The 21,487-nt window shown below is 42.9% G+C and overlaps 1 protein-coding gene across 1 annotated transcript in view; it reads right to left on the bottom strand.

Annotated features, from left to right (window-relative positions):
* Positions 1-3,623: 3,623 nt before the first annotated feature.
* The window catches only part of LOC101946199 (inactive pancreatic lipase-related protein 1-like), a 28,204-nt gene continuing 10,340 nt past the window's right edge, over positions 3,624-21,487 (bottom strand). The window contains exons 6-12 of the mRNA XM_065552395.1: positions 18,321-18,440; positions 17,326-17,445; positions 15,203-15,321; positions 13,271-13,400; positions 12,150-12,261; positions 5,042-5,203; positions 3,624-3,748 (exon numbers count right to left, since the gene is read on the bottom strand). Of these exons, the coding sequence (XP_065408467.1) occupies positions 3,685-3,748; positions 5,042-5,203; positions 12,150-12,261; positions 13,271-13,400; positions 15,203-15,321; positions 17,326-17,445; positions 18,321-18,440 (827 nt within the window). The 3' untranslated portion in view covers positions 3,624-3,684. The remainder of the gene's footprint in view (positions 3,749-5,041; positions 5,204-12,149; positions 12,262-13,270; positions 13,401-15,202; positions 15,322-17,325; positions 17,446-18,320; positions 18,441-21,487) is intronic.

The raw sequence follows: 21,487 nt of genomic DNA on the forward strand, positions 1-21,487 counted from the left end.
ATGTATTAGAAGAGCCTTGCTTTTTAATTCTGTGTCAATAGGGCTACCTTGTGCTTCTGTCAGTGGAGGGGACTGGGCTCCACATGGCTCAGGGAATAATTCTCCCCTCATGCTCCCTACTGGGATCATTCCCTGATCCCTTGCGCCTGCAGAGGCCTTTGCACAGGTGTACCATGAGGTTCAGGCTTTGTGGGGTGACAGGATAGGAGTCACGTTTCTGCATCATCATCCCTGTTCCCCTATTAACCTCACAGGGCGTTAACAAAAATGTCAGTGCTTAAAATCACCTTTTCTCCTCCCCTCTCTGTTCCTGCCCCATGTGTAGGAATGGAATCGTGCAGGATGTGACCCACCATTTTCTAATTACAAAGCCCCTACTTCACGAATCACTTGCACATGTGTTTAACTTTAAGCAGGTGCTTACGTTTAATTAACTTCAGTGGAAATTAAGCACATGCATAGGTGCTTTGCTGAATCGCAGCTTGTGCGTTCATATTCCCATGGTGATGGAGACGGTTTGAAAACCTGCACGGATTGATTTAGAGATTATTCTTTCCTCTGCTCCCTTCTAAAAGGGAGCCAATTACAGCACAAAGGAAAGGACAGGTTTAATGAATGCCAGGAAATGGCATTGCACTAAAATCTTGCCTTAACACTGCTACTGCTTCCCAAAGGACTAGCCCCTCATTAGTATTACAGACAAGAAGATACGTTGCTTAGTTTACAGCATACGATATATACCACCAGGCTTACTCAAGTCCAAGATACAAAAAAAACCTGACAGCTGAAAATACAGTACTATTGCATATGAGAGAGAGAATGCACAGCCCAGGACAAGGACAATCTAAAATGTAATGAAAGTACCTAAGCCATTTTGTCTCTAACATTTGAAATTCTAATAGTAACACTGCATACCAACAAAATAATAGTAATTTCTAGCAGGGATTATAAAAACTAAACTACAGTGTAAGGTATTGGTCATCAAATAACTTATTCCACAACAAAGTTCTCCCACATTTGTTTTCTAATGTTGATAACAAAAGACATTTTGAGGTCTGATTGGATTTTTCTTCCTTTGATGAACAAAGTCAGTTTTTAAAATACAGTAAAATGCATCTCTGAAATGATGCAGATAAACACAAAACATTTCTGCATTTAAAGACTCAATCAAAGATTTGCTGCGAACGGTGAGATACTAAAGTTAAAAAAAAAATCAGTCCGGTATGTATTTTGAACATGATTTGTCACAAACATCATTTCTAATAGATAAGAGTGATTATATGGTAAGGAGCATAATTTATATATCCCAAGCACTATGCTTTTGTCACTGACATGGTTAAGGAATTTGACACGTTTGCAAGAGAACAATATATGTCAACTGAAATATATACCAATTAGTTATAAATGGGACATTGAAATGAATGATGCATGCACATGCTATACTTAGAAGTAATAACGTGGTTTAAAGTCAGTTGCGTTTTCAAACAAGAATTCTTTTTAGGATGTCATTTTAAAAATCTAATATTTCAAAAGGTCAGGAATAAATAGCACCATTAGCATTAAAAGCTAGCAAAAGGGAAAGTAATTTGTTGTTCATTTAACAATGCATTTTATGTAACAGCTTTGTAAAGTGTTCATTTTTATTCTGCTAAAACAAGGTGGAAGCTATTCCAGTTCATTATTAAAGAAGGATTTTTTTATTATACCATTGTCAATTTTAATGTCCTGATTCTGTTAGGTATTTGTTAAAATTATATGGTCTGCTGGAGTGGCTATGGCAGAGGATAATGCTGAGAATGTCACAACTGTCAAAACAAGGGTGTGGGCAAGTATCTCCTTATACCAAGCTATGAGGAATGAAAAACAAAGGCGAAAATCTCTCTCAACGTTAGGAAGTTAATATCCCTGTAGAAGGTGCCCTAGGAGGAGTCACTGAAATTTGTGAGCTAGATTCTGTAGGACAGCCCCACTGTGATAAAAAGGAGCAGGTGCTGCAATGTCAAGAGGTTGCAAGATGCAATGAGCCCTGACATCATGTTGCAGGGTACAGTGTCCATGCAACCAGGCTGTGTCTGGCTACTGCTGATTATAGATGGAGTAGCAGCCACTCTGCTGCTGTATGTGCTATGAATGTACCCAGTAGCCATGTCCCTCACACATGTACATCTCTTGTTCTGTTTTCTTGTGGAGACCGGCTGTGGAGGTCACATGCTCAGTGGGCAAATGGATGCAGATTCCCCCGGATGGGTCCTCTGTTTTTTGACTCACCAGTATGGCCACAATGGAACACGCTCACTACTTAAGGGGCTATTGTGCCTGCCTGCACAAGCCAGCTTAGTATTGGATCCTGTGTGACTATGAATGCAGGTTGTACGGGGAGACTTTGCAAACCAATAAAGTGCCTGAAACCACTATGGCTTATTGATAAAGCAACCTAGTCAGCAGGCTGTAAAGTGGCCATGCAGCTTGACCAAGTCAAGAGGGGTGGGAGTTTTGGGTGCCACAGAAAGGGCAGCTTGATCCCAGGTCCTTCCTGTTAAGAATTGTGTTAAAGTTGCTGATACATGCATTTTAAAAGAGTAGGATGTGCCCAAGGAATGTCTATTGGGGACTCAAGGCTGCAAACTCTGGAAAAACCCACACCTGGTTAATCAATAATCAGAAGGAAGCTCTTGCTTGATCATTGAAACTGCTTACTTAACAAGGTTTCTTTAGGAGACATGTCATTCTATTACTAATGTATAAATGAGGGGGGAAAGCTTGAGATGGACTCATTTGGGGACTCTTTCTGGGCTCTCTCTCTGGATACATCTTGCAGTACCCACCGACAGACGGAAGATTTGGCCACCGGAAGCCTGCTGCTGTGTCACTCGAAAGCCACACTCAGCTTTGGTAATTATCAAGGGTTGGGGGTGTTTCACTGATCTTGTTGCGGACATGTGTAAGTGCTTGAGACTAAGTAAAGTTTAGCTTTAAGTGAAGGCACTCTTGTGTTGTCCTGTTTGTGCCAGCCATCTATCCATCAGATGGCCGTGTCTCCCCTGATTTATTTCCTGACACCTCCTCGCACAGAGTAAAAGTTACCAAGAGCTTTGGGTTGAAAGAACTCCAGGTAACAAGGTATGGAGCAAGATTGTAAGAGTTATTAAAAATTATGCTTTCACAAACACCCTTTCTCTTTTGCTTCTTCATCCACAGCTAGTCCGTGCTCACTTGCCTCCATGTGACCTCTCTGGATGCTCAGACTCTGTCTGTTTTTAGGCATTGGGCAATGTGAGACATATATCAGTTTGTGGAAATATTAGCTGGGCTAAACTCTGCACTCAGTTGTACCTGTGCAGCTCCAGAGACTTCAATGGGGTCACATGGGAATAACTGAGATCAGGATTTACGTCAGTATGTCCTCTAATTTGAGACAACCAATTCACCTCCTTAACAGATGACAACCTCCCTGATCACTATGCTTATGTATCATATCCTTGTTCCCTATGTTCCATATGTTTGCATCTTTGAACATTGTAAGTCCCTCCACACAGGGAGTGTGTCTTCTTGTATATTTGCATAGCGGCCAGCACCTTTTGGGTTCTACCACAATACAAATAATGATGATAAAACAAGTGCGAAAGTTATGCATTATCAACTTTTATTAATATTAACAGACAGCGCTGACATTTTTGTATGTTGTTAGCAAGATGTAAGAGTTTGCAGAACGTTCTCTTGCACAGTTTGGCTGCCACAGAAATTAAACCTGAGGAGAAAAAAAATATGTAAAGTGCTTTTAGTGTGTCTAGATTTATTTATTTTTTGTAATTGTACCAGTGGTTTTTAATAGAATAAGCCACCCTAATTTGTTTTTTGACAAAGTTATGATAGAATATTGTTACATTGGCACAAAAAGAACAAGCAAATGTTTTGGGAGCTAAATGTGAAATATTATTTCCTGCTAAAACACCAAAGGACTCTAATCATCCTGATTGGTTGGCCTCTCTTTTTTGGCTTCATTCCTTTGGTTTTATTCCTTTCCTGTTGAATTTGCATGCCACCAGCATTAGAAAGATGATGATTGCTTGTTGTTTGCCAAGACATGCCAGATCAGCATGTTGATCTGTTGTATGCAAAAACCAGAAGTAGACTTGTATACTCTGCTGTACCGTAGTTCACTGGGCTATGAACATTTTGGTTTGCTTGAGATTCCCCCAGCACATCTCTATTTCAAGTGAATGGACTTTAGCTGTGTGATTTTTTTTTAATTATATCCATGACCCATTGAAGGAACTTCCCCCTTCATTGTGGGTCCATTCAGAAGGGCAGAAAAGGTAACACAACACCATTGGTGGGTAACTGATTGAAACATGCTGTTTTAAAAGAATTAACTTAACCAGCACCTTCCAATCAGTAACTGCCATTCAGTACACTGCTTCTACAGTCTTAAAGCCTGATCCAAAATCCAATTAAGTCAATGGGAGTCTTTCAGTGGAGTTCAGTGGGCTATGGATCAGGCCTTTTAATCACAATTCATAAGTACTAGCTCTGTCTGTGGGAACTGAAGACATATGACCATTACCTCTTACTCTTCCAGAGCCTGATCCAACACTCATTAAAATCAGTGGAAAGATTCCTATTGACTTCAATGGACAGTGGATCAGACCCTCTAATGTAAGTTTTAAACACTGATGGCCATTTCTAGTATAAAACTTGCAGTACCCAATAGCCTGATGTCTGGAAAGAGCTGTGCTGATTACCTAAGCCACAGTTAAGTTATTCTTTCCTACCCAAAGAACAGAAGTTTATACAAAAACTTTGCTCTTGTTGAAGCCAAATCCAGATGTTTTTAGAATTTTCCCTTGATAATATCTGACAGAAATATTTAATGTACTAGTAAGCTACATTGGTATCTTGTGGGAAAGGAAATTTAAACTTCTCCTCTTTTTTTTGTAAATACTCTAAATAGCTGTTCTTGTGCAAGCACTATTACCCTCATATATCATGCTGTCCTTGTAGCTCCTAAAGAATTTGAGATTTTCACAATAAATATACATACACTTTTCTATCTTTTCCAGCTTGTACTGTGACCTTTGTTGCTCCCAGTGTGGATACGGTTGAGGCATTTTTGCGCCAAAGAAATGTAACTTTCGTAATTGTCCCAACATTAAGTTCCACGTCAATGAAGTTGGCATATGTTTTGCCTGGTTTGAGGGTCCCCCTTCAAGAACAAAAGTATATAATGTCCAGTGAGGTTTAATATTAATTACCAATACAGTGTAGCTGTTTGAGTAGCTATAGTAGCATATTGATAATAAACATGGCCTTCTGCTTGTCAAAGAGTAAGGATCTTGGAATCATAGAGGATTAGGATTGGAAGAGACCTCAGGAAGTCATCTAGTCCAACCTCCTGCTGAAAGCAGGACCAACCCCAACTAAATCATCCCAGGCAGGGCTTTGTCAAGCCAGGCCTTAAAAACCTCTAAAGATGGTTTTTAAAACTACCACCTCCCTAGGTAACCCATTCTATTGTCTCGGTTACTTCAATATCATGTAAATGTTCATGTTACATAAAATTTTTTAAATGAAATTTTCCTGTCCTCATATGAAATCGATGTTCATCAGAATGCATTACCTACTGACCAAAGGGATGTTTGCCTGGCATGCCCATGTTCTTCAGTACCTCACCTATATTAAAATATGGTGTTCCAGGGGATCCAGTTACAACGCAGTGCCCTGAGGCTTGGCTGGGTCTTGGCTGTGTTTTGCACATATGTTAAACCTGTTTTATCTTCAGTTCAGTTGCAAAATACAGGCACGGTGCCATATGTGCTACAAAATGTAGGTGTGTAGACTCAGTCAGGAGACACCAATGTTTTCACCGAGTCTCTGACATGGTTGGATTGGTCATGCAGGAAGAGCCTTAGGGAAAGGGGAGGATCTAGCAAGAATCACACAAAACAAAAAAACAACAACTTCTTGAAGGCTAAGAAACTCCATGCCTGGCTGGAAAATGTTGGGCAGAGAAATCAATCCTGGGGTAGTCTTTTCAGTGTATCTCTTCTCTGACTGCTGTTAGTACACCAGGCCTTTTCCTCCATTAGAGACCAAGGGCCAAATTCTGCTCTCATCTACAATGGCATAAATCCAGAGCAGCTCCATTTACTTGCGCAAAGAACTTATTAATTAAGTGGGCTTTGAGAAGCGATTTAAAGGAGAAGAGGGAGGTGACAAGGCGAATGGGGTTAGGAAGGCAGTTCCAGGCACAGAGAACGCATGGGAGTGGGTATGGGGGGGGGGGGGGGGGAAGTATAGAAAGAGAGACACAAATTGGCAAAGTATATGTGTGGGTTGCCCATCAAGCAGAATTTACTTGGTAAGTACTTTGTGTCAAAGCTGTGCCTTCTGTTAGCATCCCTTGAGAATCTAAATTGAATCTAGCTGAATATAATTTATAATGTGACAGGTTTCAGAGTGGTAGCCGTGTTAGTCTGTATCAGCAAAAAGAACGAGGAGTACTTGTGGCACCTTAGAGACTAACAAATTTATTTGAGCATAAGCTTTCGTGGGCTAAAACCCACTTCACCGGATGCATACAGTGGAAAATACAGTAGGAAGATATATATATATATATATATATATATATATATATATATACACCCACACAGAGAACATGGAAAAAATGGGTGTTGCCAGACCCACTATAACTAGAGTGGTCAGTTAAGGTGGGCTATTATCAGGAGGAGAAAAAAAAACCTTTTGTAGTGATAATCAGGATGGCCCATTTCCAACAGTTGACAAGAAGGTGTGAGTAACAGTAGGGGGGAAAAAGAAGAACAGGAGGACTTGTGGCACCTTAGAGACTAACAAATTTATTAGAGCATAAGCTTTCGTGGACTATAGCCCACTTCTTCGGATGCATATAGAATGGAACATATATTGAGGAGATATATATACACACATACAGAGAGCATAAACAGGTGGGAGTTGTCTTACCACCTCTGAGAGGCCAATTAATTAAGAGAAAAAAACTTTTGAAGTGATAATCAAGCTAGCCCAGCACAGACAGACAGTTAGATAACAAGTGTGAGAATACTTACAAGGGGAGATAGATTTCAATGTTTGTAATGGCCCAACCATTCCCAGTCCTTATTTAAACCGGAGTTGATTGTGTCTAGTTTGCATATCAATTCTAGCTCAGCAGTTTCTCGTTGGAGTCTGTTTTTGAAGTTTTTCTGTTGTAATATAGCCACCCGCAGGTCTGTCACTGAATGACCAGACAGGTTAAAGTGTTCTCCCACTGGTTTTTGAGTATTTTGATTCCTGATGTCAGATTTGTGTCCATTAATTCTTTTGCGTAGAGATAGACTTTACAAAAACTAGACAAGCCATTTACAAGACAAACTTTGCCTCTCTACAAAGGAAAAAGGACACTAAACTATCTAAACTGCTACATGCCACAAGCAGCCACAACAGTAGTTCCCTTAACCCACCCAGCAATATTGTTAATCTTTCCAGCTATACTCTTAGCCCAGCAGAAGAGTCTGTCCTATCTCGGGGCCTCTCCTTTTGTCCCTCCAGACCCATGAATATGATACAGTTCTGCGGTGACCTAGAATCCTACTTTCGACGTCTCCGACTCAAAGAATATTTCCAACATACCTCTGAACAGCATACTAACCCACAGAATCCTCCCTACCAGCACTACAAAAAAAAGGATTCTGCGTGGACTCCTCCGGACGGTCGAAACAACAGACTGGATTTCTACATAGAGTGCTTCCGTCGACGTGCAAAGGCTGAAATTGTGGAAAAGCAACATCACTTGCCACATAACCTCAGCCATGCAGAACACAACGCCATCTACAGCCTCAGAAACAACCCTGACATCATAATCAAAAAGGCTGACAAAGGAGGTGCTGTCGTCATCATGAATAAATTGGAATATGACCAGGAGGCTGCTAGACAGCTCTCTAACACCACATTCTACAGGCCATTATCCTCTGATCCCACTGAGGATTACCTAAAGAAACTACACCATCTGCTAAAAAAACTCCCTGACAAAGCACAGGAACAAATCTGTACAGACACATGCCTAGAACCCCGACCAGGGGTATTCTATTTGCTACCCAAGATCCATAAACCTGGATATCCTGGACGCCCCATCATCTCAGGCATTGGCACCCTAACATCAGGCTTGTCTGGTTATGTAGACTCTCTCCTCAGACCCTACGCTACCAGCACTCCCAGCTATCTTCGAGACACCACTGACTTCCTGAGGAAACTACAATCCATCGGTGATCTTCCAGAAAACACCATCCTGGCCACTATGGACGTAGAAGCCCTCTACACCAATATTCCACACAAAGATGGACTACAAGCTATCAGGAACAGTATCCCTGATAATATCACAGCTAACCTGGTGGCTGAACTTTGTGATTTTGTCCTCACCCACAACTATTTCACATTTGGGGACAATATATACCTTCAAGTCAGCGGCACTGCTATGGGTACCCGCATGGCCCCACAATATGCCAACATTTTTATGGCTGACTTAGAACAACGCTTCCTTAGCTCTCGTCCCCTAACGCCCCTACTCTACTTGCGCTACATTGATGACATCTTCATCATCTGGACCCATGGAAAAGAAGCCCTTGAGGAATTTCACCATGATTTCAATAATTTCCATCCCACCATCAACCTCAGCCTAGATCAATCCACACAAGCGGTCCATTTCCTGGACACTACTGTGCTAATAAGCGATGGTCACATAAATACCACCCTATACCGGAAACCTACTGACCGCTACACTTACCTACATGCCTCCAGCTTCCATCCAGGACACACCACACGATCCATTGTCTACAGCCAAGCTCTAAGATATAACCGCATTTGCTCCAATCCCTCGGATAGAGACAAGCACCTACAAGATCTCTATCAAGCATTCTTAAAACTACAATACCCACCTGCTGAAGTGAAAAAACAGATTGACAGAGCCAGACGAGTACCCAGAAGTCACCTCCTACAAGACAGGCCCAACAAAGAAAATAACAGAACACCACTAGCTGTCACCTTCAGCCCCCAACTAAAACCTCTCCAGCGCATCATCAGAGATCTACAACCTATCCTGAAAGATGATCCTTTACTCTCACAGATCTTGGGAGACAGACCTGTCCTCGCTTACAGACAACCCCCCAACCTAAAGCAAATACTCACCAGCAACCACACATCACTGAACAAAACCACTAACCCAGGAACCTATCCTTGTAACAAACCCCGATGTCAACTCTGTCCACATATCTATTCCAGTGACATCATCATAGGACCTAATCACATCAGCCATACCATCAGGGGCTCGTTCACCTGCACATCTACCAATGTGATATATGCCATCATGTGCCAGCAATGCCCCTCTGCCATGTACATTGGCCAAACCGGACAGTCTCTACGCAAAAGAATTAATGGACACAAATCTGACATCAGGAATCAAAATACTCAAAAACCAGTGGGAGAACACTTTAACCTGTCTGGTCATTCAGTGACAGACCTGCGGGTGGCTATATTACAACAGAAAAACTTCAAAAACAGACTCCAACGAGAAACTGCTGAGCTAGAATTGATATGCAAACTAGACACAATCAACTCCGGTTTAAATAAGGACTGGGAATGGTTGGGCCATTACAAACATTGAAATCTATCTCCCCTTGTAAGTATTCTCACACTTGTTATCTAACTGTCTGTCTGTGCTGGGCTAGCTTGATTATCACTTCAAAAGTTTTTTTCTCTTAATTAATTGGCCTCTCAGAGGTGGTAAGACAACTCCCACCTGTTTATGCTCTCTGTATGTGTGTATATATATCTCCTCAATATATGTTCCATTCTATATGCATCCGAAGAAGTGGGCTATAGTCCACGAAAGCTTATGCTCTAATAAATTTGTTAGTCTCTAAGGTGCCACAAGTCCTCCTGTTCTTCTTTTTGCGGATACAGACTAACACGGCTGCTACTCTGAAACCTTTCATTATGCAAAGTAGGGGGGAAAATAAGCATGGGGAAATAGTTTTACTTTGTGTAATGACCCATCCACTCCCAGTCTTTATTCAAGCCTAATTTAATGGTGTCCAGTTTGCAAATTAATTCCAATTCAGCAGTTTCTCGTTGGAGTCTGTTTTTGAAGTTTTTGTTGTTGTAATATTGTGACTTTTAGGCCTGTAATTGAGTTACCAGGGAGATTGAAGTGTTCTACGACTGGTTTTTGAATGTTATAATTCCTGACATCTGATTTGTGTCCATTTATTCTTTTTTACGCCATCCTGATTATCACTACAAAAGGTTTTTTTTCCTCCTGCTGATAATAGTTCACCTTAACTGATCACTCTCGTTATAGTGGGCATGGCAACACCCATTTTTTCATGTTCTCTATGTATGTATGTATGTATGTATATCTTCCTACTGTATTTTCCACTGTATGCATCCGATGAAGTGGGTTTTAGCCCAAGAAAGCTTATGCTCAAATAAATTTGTTAGTCTCTAGGGTGCCACAAGTACTCCTCGTTCTTTTTGATAATTTATAATGAAAATCACTTAAAATATCTTCCCATTGGATCTACTACCCTTCCACATTGCTATGGCAACATAATATATTACTAACCATGCCAGCTAAATAGTAATCCAGCACTAACATATTTGTACTGCTAGCACAAAAAATAAACAAGATTGTTAACTCAGGAAATCAAAATAAACTTTCATTGCTGCAGAAAATTGCAATGCTTTGCAATGCATAGCTTTATTCAATGTGCATTACGGCTGGGATTTTCCAAAGAGCCTAAGGGAGCAAAGCACCTCAGTCCCACTGAATTCAAGGGCATTTGGGCAGCTACAACTTCAACTTCAAAGGGAGTTTAGGCTCTTTTAAAAAGTCCAATTTGCTCACGATAAATCCTTTGGCACCATACATTTAAGTTTATATATGATTACACCCCAAAAAAGTTCAAGAGCATTGTTAATGTTCCAAAGTCAAGCACTGGGAAATACCAGACTAAAGGCTGTCCACGCAACTTTAATTTGGCCTTTTTGTGTGTATGTATTATGATACAGTCTCAAATTACACAGTTTCATATTATCTCTTTTAAATTACTTGATGATATGCCATCCATCTTCCTCTGTACCAGCCGTGGGGGAGCACTGAGGGTACAACAGACACAGTTTCCCTACTCTCAGTTCCTGTGCCTGGTACCACAGTGGCCCCTGGCTGCCTAGAGCAACATCTGCAGGGAAAGTCTTGTTCAACCCCTGCAGCCATGGGATAGAGCATACTCACTAGCTTTGTTGGGATGATGCATGCACAATATGGTTGCAGATAGCAGCTGTGAGGGGCTGGAGCATACTCAGTGGAGATGGATTCTTTGGAGAATTTAACGTCAAACTCTTAACAGGTCTTTACTAAGCATGTGCAAACTTAGATTTTTTCAGAAATGTGGATGAATTTTAATGGAGATGGCAAAAGTCACATTCCTGACACCAGGATGACCCCACTGGTAAATTTAAAGTTTCTACTCTAAAACATGAAGGCCTTAGAACTTCTCAGCGAAATGGTTGTAAGGATTTCTTTAACATGGGCAAAACACTGTATTTTTCTGTAATCTTTCTCAGAAACACCTGAAATTTAATATCTACCTGTCTTTCTGTCCAAGGCAGACACTTGACATAGAAAATTTCAGCAGAAATGGTTAAAGTTTGGCAAAGTAATGAGCACACAAAAATAGGGTTTTGTGAAAGATAGTGTCAGGCAATCCTGATTATAGGTCGAGCTGGTAGCACTGCCTCTGATAGCACCATAAACTGATACAACATTTTACAAACATGAAAAGATAAGGGATCAGAATTATACTAGTGTAAATCCATAGTATTATTTTAGAATTCAGTTAAGTTACATGGTGCAAGTGAGATCAGGATCTAGCCCCAGGTTCTTGTATCCTTATAGTTATCAGAGAAGTAGGGCTAAATTCTAACTCTTCTTCTGATATAAATCCAGAGTCAATACAGTTAGTATGGATTTACACCACTGTATGAATTTGGCCTATAGATTAAGAAGAAGCATTAATTAAAATAGATTAATTAAATATTCTAATAGCAGAGAAGCTCATTTATCATTATAATACTGAACTTACTGAACAATTTCATATTGCTTTGTGTTTCCTCCAGCTCCGTACAGGGCAATATTTACATACCCACTCACTTCACTCGTTCCAGCAATTGCCACAGATACTTTATACCTCCAACCTACACAGCAGAAATAATATGAATTAGATTGTACCCACATAGAAACAAACACAACATGCCTACTTTTCATTTTCTATCAGTACTTTATGTTCAGGGCAAAACAAAGGAAAAATATGACCGTCGCTTCACTCTGAGCTCAAGATTAAATCCTGACCTGATTGGAATGACGAGAATAGAATAGAATGTTTTTATAGGAGAATACTAGGAGCCTGCTTTTCCACTGCTTTGCACACTCTGCAGTCATTTACAGCCATGCAAAATGAGTGTAAAACCCTAGCAAATCACAATTCTCCACTCACACTGGTAGTAGCATTTTATTCCCAGTTTGCACAGTGTGAATGACTACACAAAGAGCCAAGGCAGAGGAAATTCATGGACTTTGTGTTTATTTGTGAAAAATAATCCATAATGTGATAGAAGGAACATATCACGTCATATTGACCAGGAAAGTATCTATTCACAACTTGGGGGTGTTGTAAGGAACAACACTGAAGAGTGAGGACTGGATTTTCTGGCCCATAAGCAGGGCAAAGAGGACTTAAAGCATCCGACGGCCAGAGGAGTATTCTGTCATGGGGAACTTTCCGTTGACTTACAGCTGAGAAAGCTGGCTATGCTAACCCCTACTCCAGCTGTGTCCCTACCCCCAGCATAAGGGGAAAGAGTTATGCATGGGCATAGTTTGGGGGGGTGAGGGGGCATTTCACCCCCAAACTGTAAGCCTTGGGCAGTTATGGAATTTGCCCCTCCACACATCGCTCCATTGGCCAGTCTGGAGCTATCCCCCCAAATATAGAAGTCAAACTACACCTATGGAGTTATGTTGTGGGTTTTCTGGGACTGGTGTTGTCAAGACAGGGAGGGGAGAGGGCATGATGGTATGGAGCTCTGCTCCTCCACCACGGTAAGGGCCTTCGTCCAGTAAAACTAATTTAAAGCAAGAGGGAAATAGTTTAAATTATGTTGGTGCTCACATGTAAGTAGAAGCAAGTAAAAAATAGGAACTTACGAGCAAAATTCGTGGCCGCTCCAGTGTTCAGATAAAGTTTCTGGATCCCAGAAGTAACTTTGTCCTTAAACTTATCCGCATAGTGACCCATTTGGGGGCATCCACCACTGGGGCATGGGAAGCCGGTTCCCTAATCGAAATACATGTGCCAATTCATAGAATCATAGAATTTCAGGGTTGGAAGGGAACTCAGGAAGTCATCTAGTCCAATTCCCTGCTTAAAGCAGGACCAATCCCCAACTAAATCATCCCAGCCAGGGCTTTGTCAAGCCGGGCCTTAAAAATCTCTAAGGAAGGAGATTCTAGCACCTCCTTAGGTAATCCATTCCAGTGCTTCACCACCCTCCTAGTGAAAAAGTTTTTCCTAATATCCAACCTAAACCTCCCCCACTGCAACTCGAGACCATTACTCCTCGTTCCATCATCTGGTACCACTGAGAACAGCCTAGATCCATCCTCTTTGGAACCCCCTTTCAGTTGAAAGCAGCTATCAAATTCCCCCTCTTCCCTTCTGCAGACTAAATAATCCCAGTTCCCTTAGCCTCTCCTCATAAGTCATGTGCTCCAGCCCCTTAATCATTTTTGTTGCCCTCCGCTGGACTCTCCAATTTTTCCACATCCTTCTTGTAGTGTTGGGCCCAAAACTGGACACAGTACTCCAGATGAGGCCTCACCAATGCCGAATAGAGGGGAATGATCATGTCCCTCGATCTGCTGGCTGATCCTAATGAGGCTCTATCCCAAGGAGACAGGGAAAAAAATCATTTGTCCAGAGAAACTCGAAAAATACAATTGTTTCTCTCTCTCTGTGGCAGCATGTTGCAAAAACAGCACCATTCTCTCTCTTTCTCTCCTCTCACAGGAAAAGCTTGTGCGAATTAGCCTATTCCCTCCAATCTCCCCATCTTCTGATGTTCAGACCCATCAATATTATCCAGCTGATGCTGTGCAGTTCACTCCAGCCCTGCTAGTGATAGCCCTGTGTTGTCATGAGTGATGTAGAAAAATGCTACTAAGCCATGTCTATGGGCTAACGCTTACTCAGCTTGAAATAAGCCACCCTAGAAAGGGCAGGAGGAGGAAGGGCTGTGTCTGGCACCTCATGGATTTGGAGGCATGGATGTCTCCTTTGTACTTCATCACAGTTTGCTGTTCGCTAGGAGGAGGCGTCTCCATTTCTCTAAATTCCCTCTCTTAAACTCAGTGCTTTAGAATGGGGGTAGCAGATGGGGATCACGTTCTCCTTGGCTCATCTAATGAGTGGCTGTAAAGTGCTTTGACGATGCAAAGGTTTATGTAAGTGCTAGGTATTATTGTTATTTACCCCTTGCGCGTGGAGCTCTGTTCCCCTCTAGTGGTAGGTGGGCCACATAGCTAGGTTGATGAGCCTGCTACCGTGTTAGCTAACAGAGCTGGGTCATAGATGGAGCTATGGGACAAAGGAGAAGGCAGTGGCTTTAGGCCACATCCCGTCTGTATTTGTTCTTTGAGGCCATCAGGTCATTAGGGGAGTCACTGAGCATGCACTGAACCTTAAGGTAAATGATTTTATTTCAAAATTATTTGCAAGGCAAAATGCTAAAATATGGGGGCTGTGCTCACTTTTCCTTGGTTGTGCATAATAAATAATTACTGGGGCAGATTCTTCGCTCTGCCTAAGCCCCTCTTTGACACAGCGGGGTGAGAGGTTGCAGGAGCAGCTCTGGCATGAGGTCTCTCAGGAACCTCAGGCCACTGTAGAGCCAGACATAACTCTGCTCCACCATGCCCCTTCTGTGCCTCATCCTCATTCCCCAATGCCCCAGTGCACCCCTTCCTTCCCCTTATGCCTGCACTCATGCAGTGCAAAGTGGCTTGAGACAGACTCTGGTTCTACCACATGCAGAGCACAGACAAGAGCCACTCATTCCCTGGGATGTGAGAATGACTTACTGTCTGAAAAATGTCATATGAAGTAGAGGTGTATCCTAGAAAGCCATCGGGAGAGATGATGCTGTCAGAATAATACTTGAAGCTTCGCAAATGATTACAAGCAACAGAGTCAACAAGTCCTGTGGAAAGAAGCTCCTATTACATATCGTACTGCAAGTTTATTGGTTGTTATTCAGATTGGAATCGTGGTAGTGAACTGATCATGTCATTTGAATGATTTGTAAATCCCCACATTACATTGTCACAATTCTGGGCAGCACCTGAGTCGCAGTTTGAGACCTATGTCTTCAGTGACTGTATTTACCCTTTGTGAAATGCACACAGTACAGAACGTGTAAAATGCAGATGTGTAACAAACATAGGGGCCGATTGTGCAATCCTTGTCATGTTGGTGAATACTTACTCACATGAGTAGCCCCCCATTGTGTGATTAATTGAATTAATGCCCACAAATATGAATAAAGGGCCGTTGTAGGAAACAGTTCACATTATCATTATATAAAAGGAATCAAAATGCAGTGTGTTAAGTATTGTGTCCTCCTTAACACTTAGCTTCCTAGAGCAATGCTGATTTATGCAGACTGAGAATCTGACCACCTGATTATTTGGGGGCGGGGGCGTGTTATTATTTTAAATATGTTATTTTGTACTAAAATTCCTTAAATGTTCTGTCGTTAGGTTAAAAAAAGAAGTAATTAAGTGCAAGGGGGTTTTGTGCATCATTATTAATAGAGAGCTTGATCCTGCGGTGCTTACACAGGCAAGAATTTGTGAGTAAAGACTGCAGAAATAGGCCAATAATTGCAAAGAAGAGATTCATAGAATCATAATTTTTAAGGTGCTCATAATAATGTAGGAAAGGGCTAGGAAAGAAATCCCTGGAAAATTGTCAGTTTTTATGAGAGAGAAAAAATAAATGTCTGCTATAGCTGGGGTGTTGTCTTTACTGTATGTTTTGATTTAGCAATGTGATTTCCCAAAGGTGTAAAGGTTCATGCTTGCAGATCCTTTGGCACTTTTTGGGATCTTAGACTGCAAGTTTTTTGGGGGGCAGGGTATGTGTTTTATTTATGTTATGTCAGGTACAATGTAAATTTGTGGCACTATCTACAGGATTCTTAACAATAATAATAACAACAGGATTTGAAATATACAAAATAAGGAACAAATCTGAATGTGCATGATCTATCATACGCCAAACTCTTTCCAACTGCCTAATAATAGAAATAAAAATTACATTGTTCCAGTGCAACCCAAATTGCTAACAGGTAACTACAGAATAGAAACACATTTGAATTTAGCTGCCAAAGCTCATAAAACAACTGAAGCCCGAGATCCCATAGCAGAAATAGACATGAATGTTATTGTTCCCACTCCCACCCAGTGCCGCTGCCAGGTGACTACATAATAGAAACAAAGTTGAATGTTGTTGTTCCAGAGCTAAACTTCTGGCACAGTTTGAGTAGGGTTTGCTTCTCTGAGTAAATAACTGGAACCAGTTTTGGATGAGATAGACCAATTAATGAATATTTGTTTCTATTGTGGAGTTACCTGGAAACAGTGCAAGGGGCACTGGAACAATCACACTGAAGTTTGTTCCTGTTATTTGGCAGCATGATGGACTATTTACAATAAACTCCAGTTAATCTTGCTCCATTAGATCCAAAGCTGGATAGTTTAAAGAGTGGGTCAGGCAAGGTCCTTGAAGGAACATGGCTGGTGGGATCTGGGTCTTTGCAGACCCATGGAGCCCAAACACACGTGAAAGGGGAGCAGGAGCTATTGTTATTGTTCCTCACCCCCAACCTTGTACGGATACCCACTACTTGACAATGCAGACACTCTGGATGGTTGGAGGTAAAGATGCCAAACCTCAACCCCATCATATTTTTCCCAAAGCAAAACCTTCATGCCACTCATTCTTTGATCCCTCTACCAGAACGTGTCCCCCAGAGTACATTTGAACCATACTATCAGTTTCACTGTTGTTTGTGGCTGTAATTGTTGGCATTCGTAAAGAAAATAATCAAAAATAGTTGAAATAAGAAGATTGCTGCTATGTTAGCTCAATACATTTTGATGTTGACCTTCAATAGAAGTCATCATCTGCTTAACATATTTACCTCCCCAGATTCCATCAATGTCAATACTCTTTGAAACAGTCTTCTTCGTACATCCTGGCATTTGTATTCCTCCATTTGGATAAAAATCAAGGTGTCCTATAGCCTGGCTCATTCCAAAACCTGCAATGTTTGTGACAGGGGTAAGCAAATTTTAATTTAAATACTGTCATGTATTTCCTGGCAGCTACTCTACATAATGCTGTAGGGCTATAGTTTGTAAGCTCTTTGAGGCAATAACTGGTGGTTTTTTTGTTTGTGTGTGTTTATTTTTTGTTGTTTTTTCCTGTATTTGTACAGCACCTACTGCAATGGGGTCATATTCTGTGACTGGGACTCCTAGGTGCTACCGCAGGACAAATCAATAATAGTAATACCAGGGCTGGCTCTAACTTTTTTGCTGCCCCAGGCAAAAAAAAAGAGCGCTGCCCCACCATAACCCCCCCCCGGAGCACCGTGCCGCCAAAACCCCCGCCCCCCACCAGTGCTGCGCTGGGCCGCCGAAATCCCCTCCCCCGAGCGCCACACTGCCCAAACCCCCGGCCCCCCTGGGCCACCCAAACCCCTGCCCTCTTTCTCCCCGCGCCGTGCCGTCCAAACCCCTGGTGAGCATGGCGCCGGGCTGCCCAAACCCTGAGCACCGCGCCTTGCCACCCAAACCCCCGCCCCCCCCCAAGCGCCATGCCGCGCCATCCAAAACCCCCGCCGAGCGCTGCGCCGTGCTGCCCAAACCCCAAGCGCCGTGCCATGCCAACCTCCGCCCCCCCAGCACCGCGCCAGCCCCTGCCCCCCCCAGTTCTGCGCCACTGAAACAAAAACAAATAAACAAACAAAAAACCTCGAGCGCTGCCCCACCAAACAAAAAAAAACAAAAAACCCCGAGCGTCCCCCGCCACCCCAAGTTGGGCCACCCCTTCCAAGGTGCTACCTCAAACACGTGCTTGGTAGGCTGGTGCCTGGAGACGGCCCTGAATAATACAATGCAGCTGGAAACTTACCCAGATTTGGAATTGTGGGAGCTGAATCAGTATGAATAATATCAACAAAGGCTGCATCAGTCTTATCCAGTCTGACTTCAATTGGAGTACCTTCAAAATAAGGCTGAGCAGGATCCAGTCCTTAAAGAAATATATCCACAATTAAATGTGCGCTCACATAAATATAGCTAGCTAGCTATACTACTGTATATAGTTGAAGATGCGTCTATGGAGGCTACATAGTTTTATTCCCTTCAGAATTAGAGTCGCTAACAAATATTTAATATGATTGATCTCTCAGTGGTAAATGCCAAGGCCGTAACCATAGCAGAGTGAGCAGGGTAACAGCCCAGGAAGCAAAGCTGTGGGGTGGTGGTAAAACGGGGTGAAAAAATGGTAGGGGTGCAAATATGCGTGCTCGCCCGGGCGCTAAAATGCCTAGTTACGGCACTGGTAAACAGCGTGGGACAGATCTCCAGCTGGTGTAGATTGGTAGTTCCATTGAAGTCAATGGAATTATACCGATTCATGCCAGCTGAGGATCTGGCCTTGTAAATGTTTATTCTTGAATTCCAACAACTGCAACATAGATTGTTCTTTTAGGCCAAAACATTTTTTTTTTTTAAAAGCGTGCATAAAAGTGAAGCTCCTAAACCCATATCCTGACTGGCCTGATTCTAAGAAGTGCTTGAAGTCAGTAGGAGCTGTTGGGTACTCAACACTCTTGAAAATCATGACACTTATTTAGGTGCCTAGATTCAGATTTTGGAGCCTAAGGCCATGTCTACGCTACACAGCTTTTAGCAACATGGCTGTGTCGCTAAAAGTCGGGCTGTATGAATGCTGTTTGTCAGCACTTTGCTGACAAAATATTTCCATCCCCAACGAGCAGGGTTTGCGTTGTCGACAGGAATACACTCCTGTCAACAACGCGGGCACTCACACAGTCACTTGCCACGGCAAAACTTTTGTCTTTCGGAGGGGTGGGGGGCTTAAGTAGCTGTCAACGACAAAAGTTTTGTCGTTCAATTGCAAGTGTAGACATAGCCTAACTTTAGACACCTAGTTTTGACATTAGCATAAAACTGAGATTCATTTTCTTTCTCATTCACTGCATCTGTCTCAGGTGCTTGTAAAATCCTGTAAATTACAAAGCGCTTATTATCTTGTGCTGGTATCTGATGCTTTCCCTGGGCAGCAACTTTAGTTTCGCTTTTAAGTTGAATTTTGCAGACTACTAGTCCAGGGGTTGGCAGGCCCAGACTCTTTGGAAGATGCTATAATGGAAAAAAGTTAAGTTAATAACATCTGAAATTGGCTTCTGTGTATGAGGGGCAGCTTTTCTGCCTAATGCACATCCCCCTTGGTCTGGCCTGTGTGCTGAACAAGGAATCCAAACAAAGAACTTGTCCAGGTGAGTGCTGAATATGTCTGTAAAACAGCCTGACACTGAAGTCCGGGGGATACATTAGCTGTATTTTCAGAAATAGGTAAGTAAATGTGTATTACGTGATAGATCGGTTTGCTATGCAGGAGCTCTCTTGGCATTATGAATAATTACTAAAAATAGTCAAGTTGCAGGTTGTCTGGACTGTATTCATAAAACATGAACGCCACAGCCCTGGAGTAGAGGAGCTTTGTGTGAGTTACCTATGTGACTGCTGAAAGGAGGGAATCCTCCGCCCAGGGCCGGCTCCAGGCGCCAGCCCACCAAGAATGTGCTGGCACCTGGAGGAGTGCGGCGTGGCGTGGCACTCTGGCCCGAGAGCGGGGCCGCGACTGGGCTCATCACCCTCCCCCCGGCGCTCCGGCCGGAGGGGGAGAGCGGAGCCGCAGCGGGCTCGCCGCCCTCCCCCCGGTGCTCCGGCCGCCGGGGAGAGCGGGGCCCTGGCTGGACTCGCCGCCCTCCCCGCGGCGCTCCGGCCAGTCGGGGAGAGCGGGCCCGCGGCCAGGCTCAGCACCCTGCCCTGCTATGCTCCCCGCCGGGGGCGGAGGGCGGCTTTTTTGCCTGGGGCGGCAAAAAAGCCAGAGCCAGCCCTGCCTCCGCCCATCCATCCAACCCAGAGCCAGGGCACTGAACACTCTGTCTGCAGCTGTTACTCTGGCCCATGAGCTGTAGTAGTGGCCACAGACTGTTGTGCTCTCTCTCTCTTTTAATTCAAAGAAGGTTTTGCAGCCAGTGACTCTGTGCAGTTGGCAGACTCAATGGCCATGCTGGTGTCACTCTCCCCACCCACTTATGAATCCCTTGCACAATCCCCCGGAGATAGCCACTGTGGAGCATTGCACTGGGGTTATGCAGGTGACTGTGGTATCCTTTTGCACATTCTGTGATGCTGTTTGTTCTCCTCCACACAACGGAACAGTGGCATTTCTACTGCAGTTCAAGCCTGCTGCAGCCAAGGAGCTTAAGGGAGAGGGGTTAGGATTTGCCCTAATACCTTAATAGGTCATAGGGCCTGATCCTTCAAGTTACTGAGCGCTCTGTCCATGCTCCAGCAAAGCTCTTTAGCATGTGCGTAACCTTAAGCATTGGAGTAGTTCCACTGAGACCAATAGGACAACTCACATCCTTTAAATTAAACACATGCTTAAATGATTGGCTGGATTGGGGCCAGAGTGCTCAGCATCTTGCAGGATCAAGCCTTAAAACAGTTGCTATGATCAGTTTCACTGCACATTTTTGTTTTCCTGTTGTTTTTAAAAACCCTAGAAATTAAACTAAAAAAATCTGCTGGAAAAATAACATAAATTAAAATTAATGTGTGTAAATGCATTGCCCAGATGTGAAGGCTTTGATGTAAACCTAACAAAGCAGGGAGATTAAAGGGTTACATTTAAAGGTTCAACCTTCTGTCTTCGGTATATCAATTTCAATCAATCCTTTTCTGGGAATGGGTATTGGACAGCAAAACCATGGCACCAAACAATTAACTCCACTCACTACTGTGCTGCCTACAGCACGCTTTGCCGGGCCTCCAAACAGTGGGTGATCTTAAATACAGGACATACTGCTGCACCTGCACAACAAACTGGCTTAATGAGAGCAGGAAATGATAGGAGAAAATCTGCCAGGAGAAGGAAAGTGGGAATCACCATTGTCATAACAGGCTTGGGAGAATGCTTTGGGAAAAATCAGACTCATTAACACTGGTTCAGGTAAATTAAAATCTGTCAAATGAACCTAG

Source organism: Chrysemys picta, chromosome 7, assembly GCF_011386835.1.
Source record: "Chrysemys picta bellii isolate R12L10 chromosome 7, ASM1138683v2, whole genome shotgun sequence".
Classification (NCBI taxonomy): domain Eukaryota; kingdom Metazoa; phylum Chordata; order Testudines; family Emydidae; genus Chrysemys; species Chrysemys picta.